The 22,919-nt window shown below is 43.7% G+C and overlaps 2 protein-coding genes across 2 annotated transcripts in view; both read left to right on the top strand.

Moving 5' to 3' along the window:
* The window catches only part of CARF (calcium responsive transcription factor), a 50,851-nt gene extending 34,013 nt beyond the window's left edge, over window positions 1-16,838 (top strand). The window contains exons 15-16 of the mRNA XM_082056303.1: window positions 11,593-11,719; window positions 16,085-16,838. Coding sequence (XP_081912429.1) covers window positions 11,593-11,719; window positions 16,085-16,119 — 162 coding nt within the window. The 3' untranslated portion in view covers window positions 16,120-16,838. The remainder of the gene's footprint in view (window positions 1-11,592; window positions 11,720-16,084) is intronic.
* A 1,326-nt stretch (window positions 16,839-18,164) lies between these two features.
* The window catches only part of PLEKHM3 (pleckstrin homology domain containing M3), an 83,966-nt gene continuing 79,211 nt past the window's right edge, over window positions 18,165-22,919 (top strand). Inside the window, exon 1 of the mRNA XM_082056965.1 lies at window positions 18,165-18,225. The gene's annotated coding sequence lies outside the window, so the exon portion shown is untranslated. The remainder of the gene's footprint in view (window positions 18,226-22,919) is intronic.

Raw genomic sequence — 22,919 nt, 5'->3', positions numbered from 1 at the left:
TTAATTTCTTTCGTCTCTCCACATCTCACTATGAAAGGAAGATTCTTTGTAAAAGGAACACAGTGAATTGTTAGTTGTCTGTGCAGAGGACACAGAGCCATTTGTGGTGGATAACAAAGACTTCTTTGATCGTAAATTAGATGAGCTTCAGAAAGGATTGCACCATCATTATAACTTCATTGAGTAATTTCTTCTAATGATATCGCTCACTTTTGATTATTGTCTTACTGTTTACTTGTTGTATAATGTATTCCATAAGCTTTCCTGGCTATGTCAAGGCCATGGAGGAAATGCATTTAACACTTCTCTTCTTTGTTGAAGTTCTATGAAAGGGAACAGAACATTCCCTGATTTGCCCCAGTTGAGGACAGCCGTGCTTGCTTAGCCACCAGCTGCTCTGGAAAGATACATGGTTATCCATGCTCCCTAGCTACTAAAAAAATCTTTAAAGTATTCCAGAAATTTCTGAATTTGCGTCAGGAAAAGTGAATTTATCATCTTTAAAGGGGGAGGGGGAAAAAGACAAACAGACTACCCCGGAAGCAAATTTAGCATCTTCAGGAGTCATGGCCTAGGGTTTATCAGTTGCAACTGTAAAAAGATCAATGTTTTTATAGTGAAATGTGTTTTTATTCAGCCAGTTCAATCTATGAAAAAAGTGTCTCCATTCCTTTTATTTCAGACTTGTGAACTTCTTTGCAAAATGATCTGAGAGTTCACTAGTGAGATTATAATAATAACTGCAAAATGGAAAAGTTTCACTCTGGACAGTTGATAATAAAAGAGACCATAAAGTCAGCCAGCATAATTGTCATTAGTAAGGTAAGATCTTTCAGACACTAACCACAGGCTAATACTTTTGGTGGGATACTGTCATTTATTCTGATCTTGCAAACAAAAATAGCAATTATGAGCCATTGCAAAAAGAGCTGGGAAATAAAGCACTTTGTCAAATCCCTGTCTGAGGTGATTTTGGTTTCAGTTGGCCTTGTCGTGCTTTTACTTAGCGTTCAGCTCATTTGCATTAGCCTGTGTAGGATCTGTTTTATCTGGTCTCTTATGCAGAATAAATTAAAATAAGTTAGTAGTTAACACAAAGAGCATAAAACACAAGTTCTTCATTGCAAGATGTATGACATTTCATATATTTTCTAACAAATAGTTAAAGTATTTGAATATTATTGGTAATTATCAGAAGATATTTGAGAGAAACTTTGCGTGTTCTATATTCACTATTTTACCTGTGTTTTGCTTTTGGAATTGATGAATTCCCATTTCTTTGAGAGCAATTACTGCAATGAAGTGACCATTTTGAAATTATCTATAGGTTCCTGAATGCTGCAGAATTGGCTTCACATTGGGAAACCAGAACCTTATTTAATTTTGAGTGGTCAGAATTTCTGAAGAGGCACTGAAGCCACCTCTCCTACACTCACAAAACCATTACCTTTTGGGCATAATGTTCCAAAGATCAAGTTTTTCAGAGAGGATTTACTGGCATTATATGCAAATATAGTGTTCTGTGAGGCAGTGATGCTCCCTGTTTTGTTATGAGATGCCTAAAATACTTTGTTATTTAGTATCTTGCTGCTGACATACCAGTGGGGTGATACAAAGAAGAGAGTCCACAATAAATGTTTTGTTTAAACTCAAAACCAGAGGCAACAGCTGGCATATTTTAATTTTTTCCATGGTAACTATCTCGAGATATTTGAAGAGTAAGTAACTGGCTTGTGGGTTTTTTTTCTCGTCCATACATTCCAGTGATCATGGCTGCCTGTGGGATGTGAATATTGTAGCCTTGTTTACTAATTTAGTCAGCAAAGGTTTGTTTGCCATTACTTAGGTGACTTACAGAAAGGTTAGTACAGTTGTCTGTCTAGATAAAACTAGTTTCCCAGAGATGGAATTATTTGAGGCTGCTGAGAAGGCAACACTGGCTTAAGATGGTGAGTGAGGATTGACATTTTGAGGCATTGGAGGGGAGCAGATTTTTGGTGTTGTCGTTGTTGAATGGTGCCATTCACCGAGGGCTGGCACCTGAAGCGGAACTTCTTTTGCGCAGATCAGGAAGTGTTTATCATCTTTGCCCACAGAGTAAGAAGTGAACTAGTGTTATTGGCTACTTGGCCACTTTCTCCGATTCCTTCTTACAGTTTTAGAATTAATGGTTAACCTTTGGCTACGTGAGAAGTGAAATTCCCAGCCAGATATTTTAGCTGTCTTCTCAATCATAACGAGCTGTATTGGATATTTCTGGAAGAGAAACAGTAGAAAATACTGAAGAAAGACCTAACAAATTCTATATCATGAAGAAAATGTGCACCGAAAGTAACTCCTTTTAAAAAAACCTATAGAACATTTCCTTAAATGCTGGAGTGTGAACCAAGCTGGCATTTCGGACTTGAGCACACTAGATCACAAACCTCCAAAACCCTCTCAGCCACACCCACACAAGTTTGTCCTGGTTCACCTCAAGCAAGGAGAGGAATCTCTGGCTGAGCCACATACTGAGTTAAAGTTAATTTATAGTGTCATATTACCACAGCCTGGTTTAAATGGGCTGCTCGAGAAAGCACTTTAAAAGCACTGATGCAGCCAAAAATTGAAACTCCATTTTTAAAAGCAGAAGTTGGAAAAATGAATCTGTGTTCAAATTTGTAGTTAGCCCTTTTTTGCATTAGAAGGGAGGCAGAGTTGCTTGACTATTGCTACTTTCTTATGCCTGTCATCCCTCCAGGACTGCTGCTATGAACTTGGGCACATGTGCTGTTTTTTCCAGTGGTAATTTACTTTTCATTATGAGAAGGAAATGTGTTTATGTATGTCCTCAAACACTTTCATCTGTGTTTTCTTCTGTGGAATACACCTTTCAGATGAAAAATTAAGAGCCTTTGTAAGATTCCAAGATGCTTTCATGTTTGTATGTCCATTAAATACAACTAGGAGTAAAACTGAATAAAACTCTTATCCTTCTTTCGGTTCAGGTGATAAGTTGTGTGATATAATTGCTATGATATTTAAAGCATGTTGAGTGATTACAGTTACAATAAATACTGTAATCTATGTAAAACTTACGCTTCCGAGTATTTGGGAGGTTGATACTATTGAAACATGTTAATCAGAACCATAGCGCTGTGTTCTGAACATTGCCACATTAAGCTGATTAGAGGTTTTGGTGAAACATGAAATAGGGAGTAGAAGTTTCTGACAAGGTCTTGATTAGTCTCAAGTGTTATTTTTGTAGCATTGAACTTAAGTAATCAAACCGTAAAGACATGCTCTTCCATTGTGTTAGATCTCTTGAGAAATTTCGAGACCTACTTGCAACAGGTTTATGCCAGAGGAATGTCTGTCTGGTACCTTAGTGACATTCTAGAAGCGGAAGGATCCTGTAGCAGTGATCCTGTGAAAAGGAAGCAAGCTCCAAAGAGTTTATCAGTAGAGATTTTCCTGGACTATGTGTATGTGTGAGCTACTTGTGGAGACATCTGATGTATGAGTGACCTGAGCTGAGACTGGCCACTTGACCTATGGAGGCCCCTCCAGTGTAAATGACTGTTCAGTCAACCTGTGTTGTTGATTATAGAAAATAATGTGTATACAGTGCACTAGCAAGATGGGCAGAGCAACTGTAGCTTCTGATTATTCCACATCTTTATCGTCCCCTTAATGCAAAACTCATTTATTACATAGTATAAATTGAAGGGAGTGTGCTGTATGGTGCAAGATATCTTGATGTAGGCTTTAGGGTTTTCCATTTTATTTGATCCAGTTTTGTGCCTGAGCAATTAACACACTTCTGACATTCTGCTGTCAGAGGAGAAAAAGCTTATCCCGAGAGAGGGAGAGATGCCGAAGTCTCTTACCTTGAAAGAAAAATGAGGTGATGAACTGTAAATGTCTGGAATAATGTATAAATTGACAGGAGATTCTGCAAGAAATTGGAGACCTAATTATTCACAAATGGTGGGCATTTGTAATGTAGGTGCTTAAAGCAGCAAAAGCACGGAACTGATCTGTTTTCATCTGTTGTGAATTTAGCTTCTGCTGTGACAGGTAAATTTAATCATTTTCATTCTACAATACTTGTTATTTAACAGAAAAAAGAATTTTGTTTATTAAGTTCTCAATAGATGCTTAGCATGTCTAGATCTGGGCTGGGTTATTGCCTCAAATCTAGTTCTAGTGTTTTGTTTACCCCTGTGATGACAGAATCTGGTAGTTTTAGGTTGGTACCCAGAAGTAATAAAGCCTGAGAACAAAAACTAGCATTAGCTGCTACATCCTTCTGGAAAGGATCACTTCTAAAGTCAACATCCCAAATTGCTTTAAAGCATGCTAATAGGAAATGGGAGCATGTTTTTCTTGCTGCATTCGTTCTCAAGATGATGAAAGGTACACACAACAATGTGTATACTGCAAAGAAAATAAATTCACAGTTCTGCTGTTCCTTTTTAAAAGGGACTTCCAATAAAAAAATAAAACTATTATTTCAAGTGGTGAAAAGATAAGTCATTTTTTCCAAATATGTTGTTAATTTGCAAAGGACGTGTCCACAAAGTAGTATGGAGGGTCAAACATTATTTAGAATGATAATTGAGGATACCCGTAGTTCTGTTACTGGTTTTATGTTGAAGATAAAGAGAGTCCAAGCTCTCCCCAATCATGAACTGATGGGGATAAGGAATAACAGACTGTTCCTTGGGGATCTGGGGAGGGTAACATCCCTTGCACTTCATCCTAAAATAATCCAGTACTAGCAACTTTCAGTGACCGTTTATTTGACTAAATGGGCCAGTGGTCCAGTTCATTTATGCCAGAAAGGAGTGTTAACATTGACTTAAACTACCAGGACTAAAAGTACCGTTCTTTTTGGTTTTTAGTTCATAAGTATTTTTAATTCTCTATTTTTATCTATATTTACTTTACTTAGTGTCTTAATATATTGTATGAGGAAAGCAGGCAATTTTATTATTTTTGGATGATGGGTTCTCATTTCTAATTCACATCTTGAAGTTCTAATCTGCATTTATGATGTTATCACTTATACAGGGACGAGCAGTGTCAGGATTAGGCAATTAGCACAAGTGAGGCATCCAAAACCATTTCTCCTGGCTTTTATTAGACTTTTGTTTGTTTTGAGTGGCAGTAGGTAACTGACTTAATAATAATTAAGTGGGGTCTTTAAGACCCCACTCTTTCCTTAGAAGGTCTATACATGTTGAAAATTTTCTGTCATCTACAGGGTCAAGTTAAAGAGACAGGCTGAAGGTGTTGCTGTTTATGAAACAACAGCTACAGAGCTGAATGTTGGCAGGGGACACAACCGTCATCCCTATATCCAGCAGATGAGAGAACAAGGAAGGAAATAGAAGATGGACGTGAGCCCTGTTTTTCTTCTGGTTGTCCCTGTCTTAGACGAAAAGACTGCTAGGAAAATTAATGAGCAGTGCTGCAAGAGAAAGCAGAGGTAGGAGCTCAGTGATGGCAGCGGGTTGAATTCCTCTAAGTCATCCGGCTGTTTCTGTAGCATTAGGAGTGAGAAGGCGCTTTCCTGTCCTCCCTCAGGCTGTTAGGAAGGAATATGTTCTATCCCAGACTGTTGGTTCTCTTGTTCTTGGCTTCTGAGGGTGGAGCGGTGGCCACTTAGACCAACAGGTTATGAAAGGAGGTGGGTGCTGGACAAGTACTCTTCTGCCCAGACAACATCCGTGGCAGTTCTTCTACACATTGCCAGCTTTTGGTGCAGCTGGCTGCTCTGTATGCGTTGGAGAGAGAGCAAATTTAGGAAGCAGCTATACTTCAGAGGCTGCAAAACCCCTGAAATTTGTGTGCGTACGGATAGCCTCACACAATGCACACAACACAACACATAATTATTTTATCAGACTCAGTCATTTGCTGATAATAACTTGCTATAAACAACTGTTGGCATGAAGCGTATTTCAGTCATCACATAAAAAGCAAATAGCTTGTGTTCATGTGGCAGCTCAATGAGACAAGACCTTAGAAAGTGTTCATAGTATGTACAGCTGTTTTACAAAGACAGCTGTTTAAAAATACATTTCCTGAAGTATTACCTAACTTGCTTGCTTGTTGAAAGAACTTGCAATGTTTAGCGTGGCTGTTACTTTGTATTGCTGCTTGAACAGCCTTTGAAATACACATTATAAATTAGTCACATACTCAGCAATTTGACTGGGTTTTTTAACCTTCGAGTAGAGAACATACAATCCAAGCTGGTTTCAATCTGACATGCATTATGGTAGAATTTGAGGTTTTCTTCTAATATTTAAATTTAAGAAATATTAATAAAATCAGTACCAGTTGTGGTCAATTAGAGTCTTACTTCAGTGGATGTGAAGTCAAACCCTGGTAAAGGGTCTGAATGGTTTGTGAAATATTAGTGACCCTGCTGCTTTCTCCAGCCAACATAAAAAAAATGTTTTCAGCTGGTATCTGGGCATTGCTTTGTTCTGCAAACAGATTATTTCACCTCCCTATTATCTGAGCTCGTTCTTTTCTGTTCTTCTCTTTTTATCTCCTGGTGACAATGCTTCTTTTTGCCATGAGCACAGTGGTCCCCCTTCATAGAAATCTTTAAGGCCAGAATCATCATCTTGCCAGCTTACACTGTTCTCCTGTGAAAGCCGATGACCAGGGTGGACTTCTGTAATTTGTACCTGTGTAAGAAGGATGTAAAATAAGATCCTGCCTTGCGGGCATGTTTGCATCATAATTCTCAAGGTGCCAGCGCTTAGCTGAGTGCACACAAATAACTGTCAAAAATGAAGGAAAGGGGCAGAGTTCCCTCATCTTACTATTATTTCTTTACATTTTCTCTCTGTTCCTTTAGGATGTCAGACACTGGCTGCATTAATCCTTTTTGGTACTAGAGGGAGCTCATGGCTTGAGCAGTCAGAGTGAAACATGATATCTTGGACAATTCTTGAGGAAACACAGATGGGAAGTAAAGTGGCATTGATGACTATAATGCACCTTTTTCCATCACTGGCAAAACTAGAAGGGCTGAATTTATCTGCTTAGGAAATTACACATGGCTTTCAGAGACACTCAGATAATGAAATGCTGTAGCTGCAATTTCTTCTTTATATATCTGAGCACCTCTCTGTCACGGCTGGATTTATCTTCATAGCTTGCTCTGAGGAAATATCCCTGTTAATATATGGGGGACTGGAACACAGGGAGCATTCTCTGTAGTGCAGCTTTCAGACTGTACCTGCCATAGCGACTTCAATTGGGCATCAATCTTGTACATAGGCAGGAAAGCACCACGTAAGCATTCTTGAGAAGTGCCATATATATATATATGTGCACAAAGAAGTATTCCAAGGGGAATTTTCCAAAGTACCCATGAGGAGACTTGAAAGTACAAGGTAACGTCCCGAAGCACATTGGCTGACTCTTTTCCCACCTCCCTGTTTTTTTGCATTAGGGATCTGTCACTGTAATGAGGCAGCTGAGAGTAGATTAGCCACCAGAAACTGGGGTCTTTGGAGGCTGAAAAGCAGCCATACTTGAAATAGGCTAGCTTAAATGCCCAGGTTACAATAACTTTGCATAATCAGAGCAGATTTAATTTACATGACAGCCATTTAATCATTTGGAGGTGTTGACATGTGGACTTCTAATCCTTGTGAGCACTGCCTGTATTCTGTGTAATTATACTCCAACAGATCCTTATTCCTTTAGAAGTAGCTCAGCTGTCACTATGATGCTCAGTGAGGTTACCCAGAGTGTCGGGGCAACAGTAAGTGGACGATCATGTTCCTTCAGTGCCTGAGGCAAAGCAAAATAAACCGCGCTGCTGAGTTTTGGCAGCCGAGGCTCCGTGTTTGTGCAGGGGCAGGTCTGCTCAGGAGAGGGCAGTGATGCACAGATGCACATTCTGGCAAGGGCTGCCGGTGGCTTCCATAAACACACATCTAATAGCGGCTTCTGCACACGCAGCTGAACTGTTCTTCTTCTAACTTAGTTTATTCTAAGTGTGAAGTGTTTAATGTGAGGCAGACAAGTGCAGTACCACTGGATGGAAGTGTCAGGCTTCTTTGACCCTTTCCAGTTCAGAGGTGAGAGGTGTTCAGAGTCGTGATGTCTCTTCCACGTCAGCAAGGAGGGAACTGCGTCCTTCTGAGGGGCTTTTGGGCACTGTCACGCCAGCCTCAATGTAACTGGGAGCCTTTAGCCCACTCTTCACCATAATAGCCAATATGTCAGATAGGAAGGATCATACAGACAGGTGGATATTAAATATGAGACAGAATAATCACTCAAATGCATGTCACGGTAGGAATTTCAGTGGAATATTCCAGCCAGAAACAAGCTCTCCTGCTGGAATAGATGCTGTTCAGGAAGCCAAGGTGTACAAGAGGGCTCTTGTAAAGTGCTGAAGATGGGAAGGCAGTGACTTCATAGATTCCTGGGATGAAGTACTACAGGTTTCCCAACCTTAAGTGCTGTTGATTACTATGAGTAATAGCTCAATCTAGTTTGTGGAACAGAACATACTAGGACATACCTGTGTGCAGAAGGCTGAAGTTTTCCTCCTCAATATCTTGTAACACAGTCACATAAAGCTAGATTGCTTGGGCTTTGCTCTTAGAGGATACAGTAAGTACCACAAGATGCTGTTACTTGCTCTCTTGTGGACAACACCACAGAGAATCTTCTGGACAAGGTAGTCATGTTCCTTTATTACCCAAGCAGTTAATCTCCATGAACATCAATGGCATCATTTTTATTTAGCTGGGTTCCCTGACAATTCTGTCAGCCTTTTTTTTTTTTTCTTTCTTTTTATTTGTACCCTAACAATAGAAGTTGAAATGAAAAAAGCTGAGACTGTTATACCACACACTATTCAGGATTTACAAAATGGTTGATCATGTTCTCGAATGTATTCTGAACATGAGTACAATGATGGATACATGGAGTAAGGTTGATTTTAGCTCTCAGGAGAGTATTTGTTTCAAACTATGGGAAAGGTATACCTGTGGGTCATGTTCATGCTCGTACTGTAAAGAAAGAGGCCCTTGAGGCTGCTCTGAATTGTATCTAACTGCAGTTGCATTTGAACAGCTACAACATCAACTAGAGAGCTCAGGAATGTAGCAGCAAGGAAATCTTGCTTCTTTTCCCCCTATGCTACTTGCTAATTAAACTGGCGTTAAGCTGAACAGTCACTGTACTGTAGAGGAGTGCAGACACTCAAGGTCTGGCTGTAACTTCTGTTCCAACGAGAAAATGAGCAAGTTCCTAGCAGCAACAACTAGCAATAGCCAGTTGTTAGAGACATTTTTTTAAGCAGAGTCAGCAGATTACGTGTGTGAAAGCTCTGGCATCTCAGACTTCTAGATGGGATCAGTTTCAAGTCTCTCAATCCAAACCTCTTCAGGGGAGTTGGGGCTGGAAGCCATTGCTGTATAACATCTGTTCACCCATCTCGCTCCAGCTTCTGTGTTGTCTTCCTTCAGTACAGATTGTCCTCAACTGCTGTATTAAAGGCTTCACAGGGAGAGTGAGCAGCGTCCTGAGACCAGGATCAGGTCAGTGCCTGGGAAGCTGGAGAAACCATGGACTGCATCAAAACAAGCTAAGAAACCAGGGTGGGACCAGGGCATGGAGAAAGATGGTGCTGGAGCAAAAGCAGGGAGAAAAGAGCAAAGACGTGTCAGGAAATGACAGTACTGAACATTCAGCTGCATCTGCTAAGGCTGCCTATAACATAGGGAGGCTGAACACAGTGCCTTGCTGATCCCAGTCCTTGGATTGTTTGGGTACAGAAGCCACATCAAACTGGTCAGGAGATGAGTTCACACACTACCTAATTGCTCAGAGCTTGTGTTCTCAAATGTGTCCTTGCAGCAGAGCTCCTGAACAGGGAGTTGGAGATGTGGAGACAGAATCAGCTTGCCTAAATTCACACAGACAGCCCACAGCGTGCCTGAGGAATGAAGGCAGAAAGTCACCACACTAATCTGGCTTTCCTGCCTTTAAACCTTTCCAAACAGGGCTGCATGGACAGGCAAAAAATGTCACACAACTAATGCTGTTCCCCTGTTTTCCTTGGGCTTTGGTCTATCTGGCTGTTAAGTGGTTATTTCTCCCTTGTACCACTGTTGTTGGCCAGGAGAACAGCCAGCAGGAATGAAAAGCAGAGGGGAGGTGCAACAAGTGCCAGTTGAGGGCATTTAAGGGAAAGGTTTTTGCTAAGCTGGCAAAGTGAGACCTGTTTTGTAGAGAAAGAAGAGCTGAAAGGATGCGAAGACAAAGCAGGGAAGTTACATTGAGCTAAACCGGGATGTGGTTGCAGAGATTAATAATTGCTTCCTGCCTCATATTTCAATATATCTTCTGCTCACAACAGTTTGCAAACATACACAACTGATTTTCTGGAAAGGCATCTTTTATTCCTCCTTACTCCTGTTCATTTTCCCCTGGATTTCAAGGCATACATGCAATTGAAAAAATGGCTCAAATCTACATTAATGAGCTCAAAAATAATTCAGAGCACAGTCCAAAACAGCATAGCCAATGCAGACCTGTTCATTGTTTTAGGGGGATTCAGGTCAGATCTCTGTTAAGATAGTTTAATAAAGTGTGACAGGATAACAGCAGTAGGGTGAAGTAGAGCAACCTGGAAGGAATCCATTTACACTCATTGTCTGTTAGCCTCAAATGTTAGCAGAAGTAGTACAAAAAATGAAGCAAAAACTGGGGAGAAAATATCCTTATAATAAACTATAGGTGTCAAAGAGCAAATCTAAGCAGAACTGGCTTGAAAATGTCCAGTGTAGTAATTCCCCGCTCCCTGCGGGAACTATACCTGAAGGAGAATGAATTGGACAAAGATTTGCTGTCGAGGTGATGGCTCTCTGACTGAAACTTCTGTTCCAAGACCTTACTTGCTGTAATATCAGATGACTCACCTTCAACTGTACTGTTTTGGCTGAAGTTCCAAGAAACAGACCCACCAGCCTCTCATCGCCCATCCTATCTCTGTCAGTGCCGCTAGTTCTCCTCCTTTCTACCACGGGACCATGTCCTCTCAGCCTGCCACGCACAAGCTGCTCACTGAGCTTTTGCTCATGTGGGGTCTCAAAACTCCCCTTTCTCATGACAAATCTCTCTGTCTGCCTTGGCCACCCCTCATTTTCCTAAACCAACTTTTTTTTTTTTTTTTGGACCTCTCCATTCATTTTCCCTTGCTTTGGATATCAATGACATCTCAGTTCTCCCTTCTGAGTTGCTATTTTGTTTTTGTTCAAGTATCTTCGTTTGCAACAAAGGTGACTGTATTAGCTGCTACTGGCAAAGAAGGATGACATTTAAAGTCATCTATAAAGCAAAGCCCACACCAATCAGAGGCCAGGCCACGTGCTCCTAGTAACACATTGCTTTATGTATCAGTATATTAACTTACTCATTTAGATTGCAAAGTCCATAGGAAATGGCAGTGCCTCTGTATACGTTTAATGATTATTCTTCTAAAAAGAAAAAGATAATATGAACAGAAACTGTGACTAACATGAAGAATGAAATGCTGAAAATAGGACTGTCGTTTTGTTTCAGGAGTGTGATCCTCCAGGCATTTCAAGAGAGGGAGAAGGAATACCACTGATCTTGGAACACTGCAGTAAGACTCTGGAGAAAGAACTGTATCCACTTCCCAGCTCTACCATGGCAAGAATGACCTCAGGTTTTGATATTTAATTTCCCTGTGACTTAGCTCTCTGTGTGTAAAGGCTGATTGCTCTCTCTTTGACTTGCAAGGTTGTCCTGAGGTGTCTTGATTCTATAGAGATGAGTCAGGGAAGTATCTAGGAAAAGTTTCTTTTGTTACAAGATATGCGTTTACTGGTGAAATATTAAAAGGAAAAGGCCAAAATCACAAAAATTTCAAAACTACCGAGCCCTTGGGAAACAAGGGTGAAATCCTGTGTGGAGTCCATTTCTTCAAACCCTAGTCTTGTAGTTTAAGCAGTGAGGGGTTTCCACATAACTTTCTTCCTCTGCTTGTGATAAACCTTTAGCACCAGGATATTTGCTGAAGTGGAAAGGGCTGGGTAGGTGCCCGTACAAAGAAGTTTGTCATTCCATACCTCAGCTGAATAAAACCATTCCTCATAACAAAAAGGCAGCACTGACATTGGATGGCTCTCAAGTGCAGTTCCTGAGCCTGCTGGCGTGCACACACACAGGTACGCTGGCACTGCTGTGTCTGCGGTCTATGGGCCAGTTGTGTGGTACGACTGTGCTTTAAGGGTGCATCATTTGAAGGTGAGGTGGAATAGCTCAATGTCCAGTAAAAGACCTGCACAAACTCGGGGGAATCATTTCCTTGTATTGTTTTTTAGTTTCCTCCTTGGCTAAAAATGAGTCTAGCATTTATCAACCTTGTATCCACACCACTTTGCACATTGTAGTTGAAAAAGGCTATATCGTTCATTATTCTTATGTGTGTGTATCATTACAGTTCACTGTTTGAATGCAGAGATCTCCTGACACCTCTTGTCCACATTTCACCATTTAAGTGACCAGCATGCATCTGGCCATGTAATATTGCAAACTGCCTCAGAAGTTGGCCCCTTACAACTGGAGTTTGAAGGTGAGGACAGTCAGGGAGCCCTCAAAGAATTTTAGCTGCATGCTGCTGAGAGCAGCTCTGAAGGACCTCGGGGTGGAGTTTAATGCTGGTTTTTGCCTCAGTCCATCTCTCCATCACCAGAAAAGTGCCCACAGCCAGAAGGTAGGAGATGTTGGCCTGTGCAGGATCCCAGCCTGCCTTCTCCAGCAGTGTGTGAAGGGAAGGCGGCTCCAGTCCTGCCTTCCCAGCAGCATCTCCCTGTCCCAGCTGCTGGATAATGGACAGCAGCCCCAGGTTTTACTGCGAGAACTTAATCTGCACTGTCGTTCCTCATTACTGCCACTCAGTGCCGTCGTGTCCAGCCATGAAGGGTCACAAGACGACATGAGAGAGGTCGGGAGGGGGGTGTATAAAAGGGCCTGGGAAGTACCGGGAAATATGGAAAGGCTAAAAAGAGAACAGCTACCCAAACGATGCTCCCAGCGGCTCGGTGGGGATGGGGCTGAAAGCGGCTGGGTTCACACCAAGTTTTCCCGGAGGTCACTCTGCAATATGGTAACTCCCAGCTCGGCTGTCAGCGCCCATAAAGACAGCTCTCCTCACACTGCGGCGGTGGGGAAAGGAAGGAGGTTTGTTTAGAAGCATTAGCGTGCCCCTCCCCCGGCCCCATTAGCGGCCCTTATTAAACCAACACAGACAAAGAGCAAAGATGCCCTCGTTAATGGAGAGTCTCCGATAATTACTCTGCTCTGCCGCTTCTTTTGGGGCTTGAATGGCCTTTGAATAATGTTTCTCTTGCTGTGGTTGCAGACAATGCCCTCGCAGACTGCTTTAAGCGGTGCCAATCCCATTAGCAGAAGAATAGCAGAGCTTTCTGGCTGTGCGGGTGTGTGTGCTCCCCGGGAGGACAGCGGCTCCCACTGGGAACGGGGCTGTGCTGCCCGCTGTTTCGCTCCCCTCGCTTGCCCTCCACGGCCCGTGAAAGCAAAGTGGGGAAGCGTTGAGCAAAAACTCCACTCCAGTTGGGAAACAATCTTCCTATTTAAGCAGCAGCTGAGCCAGGGAGCTTGGGAGAGCTGCGTTGCTCCTCGCTGCAGTAGCACGTGCTCTCCTCTTGCACCCACGCAAGACACCAAAGGTGACAGAGGCCTAAAAGTCTCTGAAATCAGAATCAGGCTGTGCTGCTTCTTTGCTGTACGGATGAAATGAGGTGACAGTCATCGCTCTGCATCCAGTTGACTACAGAGCCTGAAAATGGCTATACCACCCAATTTCAGGATGGTTTATTTTGTACTGCACACCCCAAGCAGGAAGCTAATTAGTGCGTTCAATTGGTAGCTGTTGACCAAACTTGGAGGAGTTGGAATAACTCTACCTGAGCCTTTCTCTTTGATCTCCCCTTCTACATGATAAGTGAAAATAGCGTATAGCCGGGCTGGCTGCAGTGTTTAATTTAATCATCTGATGATATTTATTTTCACAAACATGAACTCAAGGAACAATTATCAGAAAGGTTTCATCTTGTGCTGAATGTGCCAGTTAAAGGCCTTTCTGTGAGGTAATAGCTTCTATGTAGGGAGTCAGTAATTAAAATGTGTGAAAAAAGGGCCCTTCTTCAGAGGCTGCAGGGAAAGACAGTGGGTCTAACGCTCAGCTGGTGTGAACTGTCAAGCCTGTTCAATGGCCGCAGTAAATGGGCACTGCTTCTTCCATGTTACGCCAGTGAAGGATTTGCCCAAAGGGTTCTGGAGAGTATTCCGTTTTGAGAAAGACGTTTGGATTCTTATCAACAGGAGCCAAACTCAGGAATACATGCTGCAGTGATCTGGTCTGTGGAAGGTGATTCTGCAGTACTCAGAAACATTTAGACCTAAATAAGAGCACTCGGTCCTGCAAACTCTCCCCCAGGGCAAGCAGATTGTCCTGGTTTCACCTGGGAGAGACTTAATGTTCTTCCTAGTAGCTGGTATAGTGTAGTGGTTTGGATTTAGTCTGAGAAGAATGTTGATGATACATTGTTGTTTTGGTTGTTGCTAAACAATGTTTATACCAAGCCAAAGTCTTTTCAGCCAGAAGGCTGCAGGTGCACAAGAAGCTGGGAGGGGGCAGAGCCGGGAGAGCTGACCCAGACTGGCCACAGGGATGTTCCGTACCATATGGTGTCCTGCTCTGTATATAAACTTGTGGAGTTGGCTGGGGGGTGGCGATCACTGCTCAGGGGTGGGCTGCACATTGGTCAGAGGGTGATAAGCAATTGCATTATGCATCACTTGTTTTGTGTATTATTTATGTATTATTAATATTATTCTTATTATCTCTTCCTTTGCTATCCTATTAAACTGTCTTTATGTCAACCCATAAGGTTTTTTTCCATTCTCTCCCCATCCCACTGAGGGGGGGTGGAGTGTGTGGGGTAAGCGAGTGGCTGTCTGGTCCTTGGATGCTGCCTGGGGTCAAACCATGATACAGACAGAGCCAATTTCTCCCTCTTTTGATGTTAACTCTATAGACTTCCAGAACCATACTCTAAAAGCTAAGAAAAAGCTTATAGTTGAAACATTCCAAGAAGGAAGATTACTTCCTTTATGTCTTCATTGTGTGGACGTATAGGGCATGATCTGTCCTACAGTTAATCACCAGATGGGTCTATGCACTCTGATCAGTTTTGGGCCATATGTTGATGGTTGTTGAGCAAGGGGGACAAAGCTGGAAGTCAAACTGTGTGGAAAATTCTGTTGGAAAGCCACCACCACGTCTTTAACCAGTGCATCATGTCTGAAACTGCTTGTGATTTCATGTTGGAGGATGGTGATATGCTTAAACAATGAAAACTGCAAAATCTAGAACTTGCAATGACATATTTTTCAAGGTTCATATTTATTTAGAATTAGAGTGTGTTATCCTGCACATTTGAGGGATAAGGTGGATCCCACACTGACTGCAGGAAGAGAAATCTGTACGAGACTAGAGGAACAAAATGTAGAGTGCCCTGTTCTCAGATTCATTTGTTTTAACCTGTGGTAGGATGGATATGTGATGGATCACAGATATAAAAACATAATTTAGAAAGGGGGTGGAATCTCCTCCTGGCAATAAAATGGTGACTATGGTTTATAAAGTTCTTCTCAGGCAGAATGGAAAACTTGGGTTACTGTGGTTACTGTCCTTGCAGATTTATGACTGCCAAGTGTCTCTCAGAGTCTGTTTCTGAGCAGAAGGGTGGTTGTTCTTGAACAAGGTCTCTGCTGTCCTCCCCTAAGGAGAAATGGCATCTATGCCCTTCTGCAGCCTGAAATCAGTATTCCACTACAGGTGGAAAATGATACATGGGCCACTTCCCAGCAAACTATGAGTGTAATGTTAAACACGAGCAATTTATCTTCAGCAGTGAAATCAGAACCAGGGGAAGGATGTTTTTTTACACTTCTCTTTGAACTGCCTACCTGATCTCCTCCCCTGACATTTGTGTCCCCACAGGTGACAGACCCATGTGCCCTGTGCCTCCCGTGTGAGTCTGTGGCGCCTGGAAGGGACCTCACGGTTCACAGTCAGCAGAGGTGAAGTTCTGAAGCACCAGCAGACCCTGGAGTCCTAGAGAGCCTCTTTCCTTCTGAAGAGCCCAAGAGATACATGTCTCGGTACCATTTGAGAAAAGGATGGATGGTGATAAATAATGTGGCAAGTGATTATGCTGCCTTGTCCCTTGAGGGATTGCAGAGCATACAATTGAATTAGAATAAAAAGATCAATCTTTGACTGTTAGCCGGTGAAGAAGCTGTTCATCTTTAGGAGCAGGACTTGAAATGTATGATGCTCTAGTTAATATATTATTTGTAAAGGCCAAGACTAATGAATTTTCAGTCAGAAAAACTGTTAGGTTTTTTTTTTTTTTAATGCCAAAGGCTCTCATTCATCCTTGCTGTCACCAAAATGAGATAACCCATATGAACACAGCTTTGCTAATTGTGCCAGTCACATTTGTGGCTATAGAGTGAGGAAGAGAAGAAAAACTTCTGATGGAAGCTAACCTAACACCTGCCTTTTGTTGTGGATTGTGAATCTTCCTTACGGACTCAGCTCAGCACCACATTTTTGTGCAGTTACATTTCAGCACTGCCCTTGTTCCTGCTGCTCAGCACAGCACCGCTGGCTCTCCTGAGATGCAGTCAGACAAACAGCACAGCGACCGTGACTTTAAATGCGCATGCAGCGCTGCTCAGAATTGATCTGCATACACTGGCCATCAAAATTCAGGTACATCCCTAACCCATACATGGATTTCTCTCACCGTAAGGTTATTTTTACAGGACATGTATTTTCAGATGGGATGCCATGCTACATACCAATGAAACAGGTGATTCATAATGGTCTTGTAACTTTTTGTTTTCTTTGGGTAACAGGTTCTGCTGGGTATCACTTTGACAAGAGATTTCACTTAAATATGAGAAGAAACTTCTTCTCAGTGAGGGTGCCAGAGCCTGGCCCAGGCTGCCCAGGGAGGTTGTGGAGTCTCCTTCTCTGCAGACATTCCAACCCGCCTGGACACCTTCCTGTGTAACCTCATCTGGGTGTTCCTGCTCTGGCGGGGGGATTGCACTGGATGAACTTTTGAGGTCCCTTCCAGTCCCTGACATTCTGTGATTCTGTGATATGAATTAATACTCTGTGCTGCTCCCTGCAGCCCTCACCCCTCGGTAAGTGTACTTGCACCTGGGATTTTTAAAAACCCGTTCAGTATTTTGCATTCTCAGGTAGCTCCCTGAGAATCTCAGCATGGAGAGGTGCAATTTTACCCCTTGTAGGAGTGAAAAGCCTGAAGGTTTTTCTGTTATTTTTTCAGGGGACATAGGAGGCACGTTAGCGGCGCAGCCCGCCGAGCCGCTCCCAGCGCTGTCTCCCGGCCGGAGGGGCCCCGAGCCGCCCGCCACCTCCTCCCGGGAGTTCCCGAGCGCCGGGGCTCCCGGCAGCAGGAACCTTGTTGCCGCGGAGCCGTTTCCCGCGGCGGCCGGGCCGGCTTTGCGGCGGACGCGGCCCCGCCGCCCGGCAGCAGGAGGGGCCGGGCCGGGCCGGGCCTGCGCTCCGCGCCGGGAGCCGCAGGCGGGGCGGCGGGGCGGCAGGTAAATATTCCCCTCGGGCTGCGGTCGGTGCGGGGCTCGGAGGGTCAGCGAGGTTCGCCGGGCCCTGCGGGGCAGCCATCGCCGTGCTGCTGCCTGCGGGTGCGGGCGGGTGCGAGGAGCCGGGAGCGGCCGTTGTTTGTGTTTGTGGCACAAACATCCCTGTAGTCAAGTGCCCGTCTGGAAAGACACGTTCCCGTGTGCATGGGAAGGGCCTGTGCTTGAGGTTTCCCCACCCAGAGCCGCTCACAACCTCAGCAGGAATTGGGGCTGCTCCCCATGGGTAGAATCAAATTCTGACATGTGCAGGCACAGTATGAAGGCATCATTCTGTTTTAGTACCCCTGAGTATGACATAATGCTGTGGTCTTCTTACGTTGCAGTAAAATCGCTTCACCCAAACACAGCTAGTGGAATTATAGCTTCTGGAATCAAGTATGTGCGACAGGAGAGTATCAGTTATGTGGGAGTGTGTGCTGGCTGGAGCATCACTGGCACTGCAAGGTGAGATAAGGGAAGAAAGTCGAGATTTGAGTTTGTTTAAGGAATCATTACTTGCTCCTGACCTGTTTCCTGTTTTGCAAATATGCACTTATGGCCCTGATCCTGCAAAGATTTACAGGCAAATCTAATTTTAGGTACTGTGTAATCCACTAACTGACTACAAAAAGTTGCAGTATCTGAGGATAACAAAGCATCAGAATCTTGGTAGGACCAATGCTCATACACTTAAAGCAACAGTGGCTTTTATCTTGTCATTTTCAAGGCTCGTTTATTCAAAATTACTGAATTAAATTTGGGATTTTAAAAAGTCAGAAATCTAAAGTGCAAAACAGGGCAGTACGTAGTGGAATGAAGGATCTCATCGTCCTACAGTAGCTAGATACAGCATTACTGCAGAACCTTATCGGTCTGAAGTCACGTTACGTGTTGACATTTTGATTTCATCAGTTGTTCTGGGGTCTCTACTGGGCTTTTGCTAAGATCTTCCGCAGTAAAGGTGTAGTTCAGTTTAGAAAACAGCAAGCGTTTGTGCTGAGTAGATACACGATGCTGTAGCGGTACATGTGGCTACAACCAGCCTGCGGGGTCAGCTGTTGTGTCGATGCTGCCAGGGCCTGCAGGTCTGGGTTGCTGTGGGAGTTTGCTGAAATTCAGCGTTATTTGGATCTTTGCTTCCTTTCCTCCCCCTGCCCCTCTTCCCTTCATAACAAATGTGCCAAACCACTGTGGTCCTGGCTGTTTGAAAGGCAAGAGTAGAGTTTAGTTTGAGGTTTGAAATGAGTTTGTTATTAAACACTGTGTTTCCATCAGTGTCAGCGTTCAACCACTAATATTTACGGGAAATCCAGGTCTCCCTGTAGAAAGGATTGTGCTGTCCCAGCCGAGCTCCCGGCGCACCACAGTCAGAGAGAAAAGTTGGCTGTAATTGCAGGTGAAAGCTGTGTGCTGCACAGATTTGAAAGTCAAGTATATTTTCTTATGGCTGTGCCATGATCCTGGGAAGAAATGTCTCCCATGTTCTTGTGGGAAATGCTGTGTTTCTTACCCTCCTTCTGGCCTCCTGGGGCAATGGCAGCTGTTACTCCCAGCTGTGGAGTTATACTGGGCTGTGCTGGAGTCTGCCTCAGGGAAACTGCCCTGAGAGCTAACTGAAAATTAATCGTGTAGTCTGGCTTAGATGGTAAAGAATTCAGTTAGTATATTGCTATTTATACCAGCTAGTGCTTCATCCAGGGAGGTCCCAAAGTATCTTCTGTCCCCGAGTCCTAGTTATAAGGAGATAACTGTTTTCAGCTGGCAGCCCCCATTCAGTATGTCCTTCCTTGCCGAAATGCAGCCACCTCAGGGTGCAGCAGGACATTGCTGCACACAACAGCTGAGAGCTCAGCAGCCTGGTTTCCAGCAGTCTGTGCAAATGAGTCCTGGAGGAGCAACAACCCCAAGAACAAAATGTGCCTTTTATTTCTGTCCAGAACTCACAGGGACAAACTGAAAATGTCTTAAAAACTGATCTCTTAAAAAAAAAAAAAAAAGAAGAAAGAAAAAAAGTCTAGTTTTTAAGGCCTGGCTGTCTTTTCCATTCAGCGTAGTTCTAGAAAGTGTAGAGTAGGAATATACCTGTGAATTTTCAGTTTGTATTGACCAGAAATGTTTATTGAAAAAAAAAAAGTTTTATCACACCTAGCATATACAAAGTTCACCCACATCCTAGCTGGGGACAGGCTGATGCATTGTGGCATGTACAATTAGAACTATTAGAATGAGTCATGTTGTTTGTTGTTTCCTGACTGTCCAGTTCAATCATGTTTCCTCATGTACTGGAGGAGGTTTGTATCACCCCTCTCAGATACCCCGTTCCCTGACTATCTCTGTGCTGAACTCAGGGGGTTGCAGGCAGTTTTTTTGGTGTCTGTCTGCCTGGCGGAACAGGCAGGAGTTCTTGTAGTCAAGGGCAGCATGTAAAATGCAAGCTATACAACTTTAACACAAACCTGTACACACAAAGCAAATGAACCCATGCATAGAAATCATTCACCCTCCCTTGGGTTATTGGGGACTACAGGTATGTTTAAGACAACACGTCCATGTCCACAGGCCAAATCGCTGCACTGCTTAATTGCATTTGTCCCTGTGGATTTTTGTGCCTGACGTGTGGGTTTGAGGTGTTTGCATCCAGCTGATCTCAGGGGCAGCGCTAGGACACAGGGGAGCCTCTGTTCCCCAACATGTGACATCCTTCCCTGCCAGCTCAACCACCTGCATCACATGCAAGGGGGTAAGTCCGGATTTTAGTCTGATGTAACCTGTGAAGGTGCCCACGCGCCGATGGGTTTGGCTGGCCAGCAGCCTGGGCTGTGTGTCACCATCACCTAACTGCCCTCCAGTCGTTCTGCTTTGCTTTCTGCTCCTGTCCTTGTCTGGGTCCTTCGTCCTTTCCAGAGTCCCAGTCCAGCTACTGAGATTTCAAGTGGTTGCTCATCCATGGGAAGTGATACAGCCCCTCATTACTGGGTGCTGTTCCCCAGCTGGGAGGGATGCGTGTCAGATGGCTGCGAGGCAAAGGAGTCAGTGATAGAGATTGTGGGAGAGCTGTACAGCAGCAAGGCTCTGGAAAAGAAAAACTTTCTGTGGTCCATCTTCCTCCACTGCTGGGTCCTCCTCACCCTCTGGACCCCCTTTGTTCTGGTGCAGCAGGCTGTTGTGTGCTTTTCAGCTTAGATTTTTTTGTGGTTTAATTACTGTTTCTGAAGCATAGTTGAAATTAAATATAATTTGTGCTATAAGCACTGTTTATTATTAATTACTGTGAGCTCATCACTGGATGAGCTGTTCTGTAGCTGTGATATGTTTGTTCCCCACGCAGGGAGGATGCTCGGGGACTTTTGTTGTTGAAGGCACTGGGTCAGAGCAGCAGCTGGGGAAAATCTGTGCTTTGACTGAGTGAGACTCATGTTACCTCGCTAAGGGACTGCTTCCACTCCCAGAATATGGCATTCTGCTTCTTCCCTGGTTTCACCTCTTTCTTAATTTCATCTTTTCTCTGTGTGTTTCTTTTTTTTTTTTTTTTCCCTCTTTTATTTTCTGTAGGCTGGAAGAGATCACTGCTGTCTTTTAGGTTAACTGAGATTAGGCACCAAGTTAATTGCAGCTGTGCCTGCTCTTTGCCTCTCCCTGGGTCTGGCACACAGGTGTGGGAGCTCTTCACTGATGTTGACAGCTGCTTTCATCCTTAAGGGCAATGAGACTATAGGAAACAGGTGGGTTTGCAACATGGAGATGGTTATACTTACATTCACAGTTATCCTCTCTAGTGCCTGGCCCTATAGCCAAACACTTCTGACCAGAAAGTCTTTCTTCTTGCTTTTCCTGAATATTGTCAGTGGTTTTGTGCAGGAATATCAGTCAGAAGGTATTTATGTGAGACACTTTAAAATTGGTATTGTCTGAAAAATTTAAGCAATTAATTTCTCAGTTGTGTGTTGGAGAAAGAGGTTTTTGAAGATGGGCTTTTAAAATGTGATCTAAAGACAATTATCTAGGCCTCATTGAACCAACTGTTGACTGTCATATGGCACCCTCTTTGAAACTGTGATCCCTTGTTCCATGTAAAAAGTTACTTGTAGTTTTACCCTCTTTGTGAGGCACTGTAAATTTCATCCAGACATTTAAATGACGAATCAGAAGAGTTTCTGTGCTGTGTTGCTCACTCAGTGTACAGAGCAGTAGGTAACCTGGGGTTTTGGAATCACCTGGGGAGAAAGTCGCTTTGTGCTGAGGGAAACAAATGCAGCCAGGGCACAGGAACATGTGATGGTTTGCACAGGGATGATGTCCCAGCTGCAGCTCACTCCCTGCAGTTGTCCCTTAGGAAATTCCTAGTTATCAGCTGCCTCTGTAAATTGAGTATGAGAGGCAGGCAGTGGCGCAGCTTTTAATTGCTGCTCAGAGAACTGGTTGCACTACTCATGGGATTCGCAAGTGCTGTGAGTATGAGTGTTCTGAACCAGGACTGCTCTTTGGTTACATGTGGATGGCACAGAGTGCAGTGGATCTGACTGGGGATGTTGTATGTGGAAGCTTCAAGCACAGCAGCTGTAATACGGTGCTTCCTGCACAGCTAAGGGCAGGAGGGCTTCTGGTTGGGAGAGAATCACAGAATGTTAGGGATTGGAAGGGACCTCAAAAGATCATCTAGTCCAAACAGACCTGGGTGCTGTTGTGCTTTGAAAGAGCTGCTGGCCACAACAGGATCGAGAATGTTTGCTGAGCAGGCCTTACTATTCTGTAAATAAATAAAGCATCATCTGCCATCTAGTTACAACAGGAGGATGCTGGAAAGAGAGCACAACACCTTGTATTGCACTACCACTGTCAGTTCTACAACTTTTCTGCAAGCATTCTGTGCAACGTATAGAAGTGCATAAGCAGTGGTAAAGACTCTGTGCAACAGTCAGCCATCTGGGCATCCTCATCTTCTCTTCTGCCCATTCAGGTGTGCCCACCTGACAAATACAGCTCAACTTCTTAACTAAGAGGTAGCACCTAAGTCTTCAGCTTTGTAGCTTTTTTTCAGGGATCCTGCACAGCAGAGTCTCGTTTTCAGGGACTGGCATTGACCTAAGTGCATCCCATTTAGATTCTGGGCAAGACTTCGCTGATGTGACCCGCAGAGCCAGTCAGAAATCCTTGTACCA

This window comes from Streptopelia decaocto (assembly GCF_964273445.1).
Source record: "Streptopelia decaocto genome assembly, chromosome: 6".
Classification (NCBI taxonomy): domain Eukaryota; kingdom Metazoa; phylum Chordata; class Aves; order Columbiformes; family Columbidae; genus Streptopelia; species Streptopelia decaocto.
This window is presented reverse-complemented; position numbering and strand designations above follow the sequence as displayed.